General features: G+C 33.4%; 1 protein-coding gene and 1 pseudogene across 1 annotated transcript in view; one reads left to right on the top strand and one right to left on the bottom strand.

Moving 5' to 3' along the window:
* The first annotated feature begins 5,286 nt into the window (after positions 1 to 5,286).
* Positions 5,287 to 8,911, top strand: LOC120116826 (annotated as a pseudogene).
* Positions 8,912 to 9,259: 348 nt separating this feature from the next.
* Positions 9,260 to 9,712, bottom strand: part of LOC120116831 (transcription initiation factor IIB-2-like) — an 8,741-nt gene continuing 8,288 nt past the window's right edge. Inside the window, exon 8 of the mRNA XM_039137243.1 lies at positions 9,260 to 9,294. Coding sequence (XP_038993174.1) covers positions 9,286 to 9,294 — 9 coding nt within the window. The 3' untranslated portion in view covers positions 9,260 to 9,285. The remainder of the gene's footprint in view (positions 9,295 to 9,712) is intronic.

Genomic DNA, 9,712 nt, shown 5'->3' with positions numbered 1-9,712 from the left:
AGTAGTAGACCATTACTATACTTTACCCTTATTTTAATTTGAATATTGCATGTTTAATTTATTTAAATTATAGCTTGAAATATCATGTTTAATCAATTTAGCTTTTAAAATTTTATTATAATATGCAAAATCTTATAAATTTTTGTTCTTCAACTTTTGAAATAAATGCAAGTCAATCTATTTTTATATTAATTTTAGTTTCACATTTTACAATTATTTCAATTTGACCCCTATGTGTTGTTTAATTTATTTAAACATTAATTTGTAATTTCATATTTGTTCAATTTAGTGCTTAAAACTATATTTGTATATGAAATTGACCCATACTTATTTATATTTTGTAATTTACTCCAAACTCAATAAATCACATAATAAACTTCATTTCAAACTCTATAAATGATATCATAATCTTTGAAACCTTTAAACTTTTGTTCATCAACTTTTTAAATAGATTCAATTTAGTCTATTTTTATATTAATTACATTTTATAATTATTTCAATTTGATCTCTCATCCACGCGTGTTGTTTAATTTATTTAAATTTCAATTTGTAATTTCATGTTAGTTCAAAATTATATTTTTATTAAAATTAGCCCATAATTATATATATATATATATATATATATATATATATATATTGTAATTTACTCCAAATCATATGCAATTACAAATTACAATTCGTCGTTCATGAAAGGCGAAAAATAATTAATCCAAAAATAACCCGGCCTAAAGTTAATCCATACCCCGTAAGATCCAATATGAATTTTTTCTGTCAATGATGTGATCCAATCTGAACGAGATCCGACCTGAATTCCATCCGAACCTTAATTAACCTGGTATTTAACTGATTCAAACATGAATCGTTTTGACCTGAATTGACATCGATTTGAACTGAAATTAAAGATCCGAATTCGAATTGAATCTGATGTCAAATCAACCTGAAAATGATCCAAACTGATTTGATCTGGACTTAACCTGATCTGAAACGAACCATTAAATAGACTTTACACGACTTGTATCCAATTTAACCTGATCTGATATGATCTAATTGAAACCTAAACGGTTACCTGATTTCATATCCCTATTTTTGTGTACGGAGTGATAACTTTAAGCGGTATATTAATCATCAATGGATAGTAAAATATCTCATCAATAAAGGTGTGATAAAATGGTAAATGGGCTGGGAAAGACGTTCATTTTGCAATTGGAATTTTTACAGTGAAAGGCTGCATGAATCGACCGCTATATTTTTCCAATTTTCTGTCAATTATGTCAAATTTGGCCCAACAAAACTAATTATTTACTTATTATCACTACTGATGGTGGTGGTAAAGCAATTTTTCTTAAGACAATCCTTCATCACGTGTGTATCATTGTAAAAGTAACACTTCAACAAGTGTCTCTCCTTTTCATTCTCCCATTGGTTGAATCTAGTCTTGTCATTCTTACATGAGGAGTTTCCTTCATCATCTCTCGCCTGCCCTTCATCATCTCCCTCGACAGTACCATTGTTTTAAGGTCTGGAAGACTTGTCCATGGTCATTTGTCCTTACTAAACTAGATCAGTGACTTGACGGCAGTTATGGATTCAAAAAGCTTCTTGTCTCTTGTCTCTTGTCTTTTTGACCTCCTTACTTGTAGCTGAGTCTTGACTCAAATGTTACAAATCATCCATAAAGGTGAAGAGCGCGTCTTCGCTGCTCATGTATGAGACTTGTAGGATGAGCTTGTTGAATTGGCGCACATACTCATGAATTGACTCTGCTTGAGACAATCAAATTGGGTCGAATTTCATCTTTGGTATATTTAGAAAATGTTATTTAAATTCCATTTGAAATTCTCTTCAGATTTTAATGGCATGCTTCTCATTGGAACACCTACGACACTACAATAACATTGTAATATTTGTTAAATATATTCTAGCAATATTTACCTCACGGACATCTTCTTCGATACTCACGACCCAGAAATGTTGCTTCATACCCCATACAAATTTTTTCGTATCCGTGATTGATCTAGTCCTTTGAACTCCTTGGATATTGAGGCATCCACATTGGGTTCGAGTGCAACAACCAACATTTCACTACTCACGGGTGCCTTGCATGCACAAATGTAAATCTCCCTCGAGTTGTTGTAATTCTTTCCCAAGGGCTAATATCTCAACTTTAAGAGCATCACTCCTTTGACCCACCTTGTCCACCATCTTGTTAAGCATATCTTTGAATCTCCTTTTTTAGTTCATTTCTCTTGGACTCCAACTCGTCAAGACATGTCCTATGCTCGTCAAAGATCTTTCTATTCTCAGCGGATCCTTCCTTCCAACATGACAAGACGTCCCTTGAACGATTCCTCTATTACGTACTAGTACGAGTCTTCATACCCTCGTGTGCCATAATTTCATTTTTGTGTGCCAACGAAAATAGTTTTACTTGCAAAAATTGATTCGGTGCTACTTAAGTTGAAACTAGCAAGGCACTGAAATATAAGTTAGGCGTCTAAGTCAACATTCAACCAGAATAAACAATTTATAAAACTCACTTAGACGATTTAAAAAAGACTCAACATATTAAAGAAATAAAATTAAAATAAAAGGAGACTTAAATGAAAAGACAACAAAAGAAAAGGTTTGCATCAATACTCAAATTTATCTTATTTACTTATAATCAATCGTACCAGTGGAGGATGTACCGAAAAAAAATCACATCAGTGGGAGTGGTTAGTTCAAACAAGTTTTACTTAAAAACTGGTCAAATTATAATGCAATAGAAAAAATCCTCAAATTCTAAGATCAACTTTTATTTATTTATAGATTTAGATTCAATTATATAGTGTAAAATTTTCTAATTTTACACTTTTTTAAAATCATTAAATGAGCCCAATGAAATATTTGTCACCCTAGTTACTTTTCACATAATGACGAGAATCGTGGCTTATGATTAGGGATGGATATGGGACCCGAATCCGACGGATTCCGACCCGATCGGATCGGGTCGGATTTAGATTTAGGGTGAAAAATACCTTACCTGACCTAGGAAAAAAAATATAATTTTACCTTATATATTTAGAAATAATTACAATAATATCACTCTACATATTATTTTTTTCAAATTAAATTATTATTTTTATTGAATAAAAATAATATTTTATTATTATTTCGGGTCAGGTCGGATATAATTCAGATTTTATTTCAAAAAATCGGGTCGAGTGGAGGGTATATTATGCGGGTCAGGTTTCAGATGGAGGAGTCATTATTCTTGGGTCGGGTCGGGTCAGGTGGACCAAAAATCCGACCCAACCCGACCGATACCCATCCCTACTTATGATTTGAAGCCATTGTATGGAACTTATGGAATAGGCACAATGAATTATTGAGAATTATATTGCAAGAGAAAACATCCTCCATCGCAACTCGCGTATGGTGAACGAAATGGTGCTTAATCGTCTAAAAGTACGATATGCGAGTTTTCAACCTTCTATGTCTGTCCAGCGAACCAATGTTTGGAAGGCTTCCGATGGTGGGTGGTACAAATTAAATTTGGATGGTGCGAGATTGATCAGTTTCGACACATCGTCTTGTGGTGGGGTTATCCGAGATGAAGATGGTACGTGAATTGTGGGACACGCGAAATATATATTGGACGTTGTTCGGTGTTAGAGGCAGAACCATGAGGGATCATTGTTGGACTCAAGCTGACTTGGGATTTACAGCTAAAAGCCGTTGTTGTGAAAACGAATTACAAAGACGCGATTGAAGTGTTGGAGGAGGAAGGAGCTACGTGGAGTGCTCGTCCCTGACTCCATATATTGTGGACTTGTTTAAGAGAAATTGGCAGATTGTTTTCATCTCTGTCCCTCGACGATGCAATACAACGACGGATGGAATGACAAAACTTGTACGATCGACTAAGTTTGGGCTTCACTATTTCCAGAACCCCGACGGATGTTATTCGACAGTATAATCAGGATGTCATAGGATGCAGATAGTATGGTAATTAGTTAAATTAGCTCTTGTGTATGCTCTTTCCATTAAAAAAATAAATTAATAACTGAAATTAACAATAAGAAATAAAAATATATATTCACTGAAAAAATAAATAATCTTAGTTTTTTATTTTTCTTTATCCAATAGTTATAAAATGATATAAAATTATAGGAATTTTATATTAGGTAAGTGAATTCTAATTTTATTTATTTATTTTTAAATCAATTAAATTTTGATTATTTTTTCTTAAGAATAAACGTCATATTTTCTTGAGGTATCGAGAAAACGTCCGTTCCACCGACAGAACCGTTCGAACAATAGCTGCCGAGTACACGTGGCATTCTCTCACAATTCTTATAAAATCAAATACGAACATCAAGGTGGATGTCATCCACGTATTATCTATATTTTGTATGTTTTCAAAAAATTTAATTAATTAATTAGTTAACCGTGTTTTTAGATGAGCATAATTACAAAGTTGTCTCAAGTTTTAACCTTTATTATTCTTTCGATTTTTTAATTTGTTTTTAGTTCTCATTATTATAATAAAATATTATTTAATTTTTATTATTTTTTAATAATGAAACAATATTCATTAATAGTGGATCTTGCTAGTTTTTATTCATTAAAAAAAGAAATGATAAAATCATAGGAAAGTATTGGAAATTAATCATAATTTTTTTTAAAGGATATCAAAATGTAGAAATTTTAAAAGATAAAAAAGAATAAATGTTTGTTGGGGCCATGTTTATGATTTTGAAAGATGAACAACATATACTATTATGGTAGGTAAAATATAAAAAAAAAAACCACTTCAAAAAGGGGGGGGGGCGGAGTGCAGAATCTATCGATATTAAATATTAAAAACAAATGAAATTAAACAATTTTTTATAAATTTAAGATAAAACTTAAAAAATATCAAAACTTAGGGTAAACTATGCTTTAATGCCCCGACTATCACTATTATTCTATTTTGGTCACCCTGGTTATTTATTTAAATAATTCGTAACATATAGTTTGGATTTTATTTTGATCACCACCATTAAAAATTAATGGTAATATTGATATTTCGCCATTAGATAATGTTATATTATCATTAAAAATAATAAAATGCCTCGTCAGTAATTATGTTAATTTTTTAATGGTAAGTGATCAAAATAAAATCAAAACGTAACGTTAAATATGATTTTGGAAAAAATAATAATTGACTGACCGAAACAAAACAAAAGTGATACTTAAGATATTAAACATGTAGTTTATACTAAAACTTAAAAGACAAAGTATATAAAAGTAAAGAAAATCCAAAATTCCCAGTGAAGCACAGGCGACAGCTACTTGAGTTCTTCTATATTTCATCTGCTTCTTCGAGTTCATAGAAGAACAGATCCAACCTTCTTCTCTTCTGATCTCGAAATCTCCAAAAATGTCATCAACCCAGCAACCATTATCGTCAAAAAAGCAAACCCTTTTCATATCTTCACTCATAATCCTATGGTACTCCTCAAACATCGGAGTCCTCCTCTTGAACAAATACTTGCTTTCCAACTACGGTTTCAGATTCCCAATATTCCTAACAATGTGCCATATGTCGGCCTGTGCTTTCTTTAGCTAGATCTCCGTCGTCTAAATCAAGCTCGTCCCTCTCCAACCGATCAAATCCAGGCCTCAGTTCCTAAAGATTGCAACTTTGAGTGTCGTCTTTTGTTGTTCGGTCGTCGGTGGCAACGTTTCTTTGAGGTACCTACCGGTTTCATTCAACCAGGCCGTCGGTGCCACGACGCCGTTTTTCACTGCCTTGTTTGCGTACTTGATGACTTTCAAGAGGGAGGCTTGGGTTACTTATGGTGCTCTTGTGCCTGTTGTTGCTGGGGTTGTCATTGCCAGTGGGGTATGTAAATGTTCCTTTTTTTCCTTTCCTTTTCTTTTCTTTCAGCTCCTAGTGATCTTTGATTGATGCAAAAAGAAGAAAGTTTCTATTTAGATTCATTACATGATTTTGATTTTGATTTTGATTTTGTGTAATGTGTATGTGTGGTGACCAAGATGATAGATCTGAGATTGTTTTGATGTTATTTTTGTATGATAATTAGTTGTAATTCTATGCGTTGATCTTTTACTATAGTAAATCTTAAATCAGATTTCTTAGTGAGAAGGGACGGACGTAGGACTGTTGGGGAATATAACATATTATCAATAAAAAATATTTAAAATACATTAGAATTTGAAATTTTCAAGAGGGGATCGTCCCGCCAGCCTTCTTCGGTCCATCCCTGTGAGAGATCAACAATGTTGCTCGGACTTTGTTTTTTCTTGAAATACCCTGTTCCGAACACTCCTATCTACATGGATATTAGGATACAAATACAACCTCCAAGGATTCTCTAAATACATAGAAAAGATTTAGAAAATTCTAGCCATATTACTGATGGGTACATTCACATACTTGATGCTTGTATTTGAGTTCGAGTAACATAGATAATGGTAATGCATTATATTAGTCCATCTATTGGGGGGAAATCTATCCTCTTTTTCATTAGTTAGTCCAGATTGTTCTTAATTAAGTAATTTGTTTTAGAAGCTGAAACTACCCAACAAAGTGTTGTAGCCTTTTCAACTTTGTTGTCTTTTAGGCTATGTTATTTGGACTTCGAATCGAGTGTAGGATACGGGTATGTGTCTAACATTCCAAGTTTTGCGATGAATTTTGAGGATGCCGTCTGCAATAGGTACCTCGAGGGAAAAGAAGAGTCGATTGAGAAGAACATAACTTTTGGGGTAGAAATACTCCAGGATTGTCCTTTTTCCGTAAGTCTTTGTAAAGCCTAAGGAAATATGTATTCAGCTGAATCTAGAAGAATGAAATATCTTGATACAACGGAAATTTGAACAAAAGAAGTAACATTGAGGTGGATTGGCTAGGTTTAAGTTACATGTTCGGTACGGCACAACTTCAATATCAGTTTCACTAATTTATATGTTTACTTTTAGGATAGTTTATTGAGGCACCGGTGATGATTAACAATAGATGTGCCAAAACCTTCAAATGTAGAATTTGGCATGCACTGAGCTACTTAGTGATTCGATTAGATGGTAATTTTCTGCAATAATTGTGCAATGAAGGTGCAAATTACGTTGGAATCGAAGTTGTAGTCTAATCAAAACCTAAGAAAATTTATGAGATATTGACTGCATTGTGATTGCAGTGATGATGCAAATTACCTCCCTTAGAATTGAAGTTGTAGTGTAATCGGAACGAAAGTATATTTACGTGAGATATTGACTGCAATTTGATTAGCCATATCCGAGAACATTGTGTGATTCATAGTTATTCTAGCAAATTGGTTTGAGTCTTGGACTTCTAGAACAGGAAACAAAAGAAACTGACTCGAGATATCTGACTTGTTCATCGGCAAAGCCTTTTTTTATGTATAATTGACCTGTTTTAAGTACAACCGTCTCGCTCCTCGCTCATCCTAGAATGAAAATGATGAAAGGAAAACAAAGAGAAGAAGACGAGTCCACTATGCACGCGCGCTTGTATACGTATAGCGTCTTGTTTTAAGCATTCATCATTTGTATTAAGTAGGAAAGGGATACAGAGCTCTGTAACTTTTCTGCAGTTTTAGCCAACCTTTGTCTCTTCCTTTAATTAAAACCCTTGAACTTGATTATTGGTGGCAGGGTGAACCGGGTTTTCACTGGTTTGGATTCATTATGTGCATAAGTGCAACTGCTGCAAGGGCCTTCAAATCAGTTCTTCAGGGGATTGTGCTTTCTTCAGAAGGGTATAACACTTATGTTTCTATTTGTTCATCATCTGCAATTTGCTTGCACATATCTTTACATGCTTGGTTAATAGTTGCTGGCACAGAAGACTGTCGAATTTAGCTTCGATTTTCCTTTTTATTCCTTGATCATGGTGAGTTTTCAGTTGGATGAGAGGAGGCAGTCACTTGGGGTTCAACCAAAGATAAGTTTGTCTGCTATTCATGTTAGTCCCAGGCCATGTAGTCATATTTTAATATTAAGTTTACTCTCATCCTTAACTTTTTAATCATCTAAATACAATGTGTATAATGTCTTGAATCCCTCTCTCTACTGGCTGCCGGCTTTTGTTCCTTCCCTATAAACATTTTCTATCCGTCTTCCCCTTGTAAATAACCGCTTGGTTGTTGGATTGTTCTTGCAGGGAAAAGTTGAACTCGATGAATTTGCTACTCTACATGTCCCCGATTGCCGTTCTAGTTTTAGTGCCTGCTGCACTTGTGATGGAACCAAATGTTGTAGAAGTTACAATATCACTTGGAAGACGGCATAGATACATGTGGCTGCTTCTTCTCATTAACTCGACACTCGCATATTCGGCTAATTTGTCGAATTTCTTGGTGACTAAACATACAAGTGCATTAACACTCCAGGTTCAATGTCTTCTTCCTTCCTCTAGTTTCTTTTCTATATCTATATCTACGGATTACAATAGGAAATATATTGACGTTAAGCTCTTCCTCATATAATACCTACTTGGCTGAAAGCTGAACTAAAAACCCTCCATAAATTCGACTTTTTTGCCTGGTTATTGGTTTTGCTTATGTTCCTTTTTGCTTGGTTATTGGTTTTGCTTATGTTCCTTTGGGGATAATATTTTGATTCAGGTATTAGGCAATGCAAAAGGAGCAGTGGCTGTTGTTATCTCGATACTTTTGTTTCGAAATCCCGTCACAGTTATTGGCATTGCTGGTTATACAATGACCGTCCTCGGCGTCGTTGCTTACGGAGAAGCAAAATGGAGGTTTAGGTAAATGATTCATCGAATTTTACGAAGTTCCTTTATAGTTGGCCGGAAAAAATTGTATTTCGATGAAAAAGATATTGAAGTCGATAGGAAGAGTTTGAGTAAATTAGTGTTAAGAGTGTGAAGAGGAGTGGTTTGTAATTTATATTTTAAATTTGCCTGGATAGGCAATATCTCCACCATCTATTTAGCTTCATCTATGATTAATGGTAAAAGTATGTTAGTAAAGCATTATGGTGTTGACCAAATCTTATAATATATCCCAATATTATTGACTGAATGAGAATTTAAATTATTTGCCAGAACATAAAACATGAATTACAATTGATCATTAGATGCCTTTGACATTTTCCACATACTTGCAAGGGTGGAGTTATGCAAGCAAAGTGAAGAGCAAAACAGAAAAACATCATTACCGGATCGTACCAAGCCTTATACGACAGTCTTACACGACAACCCGGGGAAAAGAGCATTTTTCGTTAGGGTATTCACATTATTGTCTGTTCTATGATTCAAGGACTGTATTGTTGAATCGAAATAAAGTAAAAATTTTAATTGATCGAGAAAAAGAAACTCTCTTTATAATAATCTCAATAAATTGTAAAAGATAAAGAACTCTTAATAAAACTTTCAAATGCTTATAATTAAACTTTTATTGTTGGATGATAAAACTCAATAAATAGTGTATTTATAGGTTACAAGAAATAATCTAAACCACTCATTAAAATAACCACAAAATAATTTAAACCATTCAAATTAAAAATGAGAAAAATATTTAATTTTCACCTAACTAAATTGATGTAAGCAATGACATCAAAACTAAATTGATGTAAGCAATGATATCAAATTAATTTAGGTGTGAGCTTATTTAGGCTAATATTGAATTCTCAACACTCCCCTCCTCAATGTTAGCATCCATTCTTTGAATCACGCCAAGCT

This window comes from Hibiscus syriacus, unplaced genomic scaffold, assembly GCF_006381635.1.
Source record: "Hibiscus syriacus cultivar Baekdansim isolate YM2019G1 unplaced genomic scaffold, ASM638163v2 tig00110303_pilon, whole genome shotgun sequence".
In the NCBI taxonomy this organism is placed as follows: Eukaryota; Viridiplantae; Streptophyta; class Magnoliopsida; order Malvales; family Malvaceae; genus Hibiscus; species Hibiscus syriacus.
This window is presented reverse-complemented; position numbering and strand designations above follow the sequence as displayed.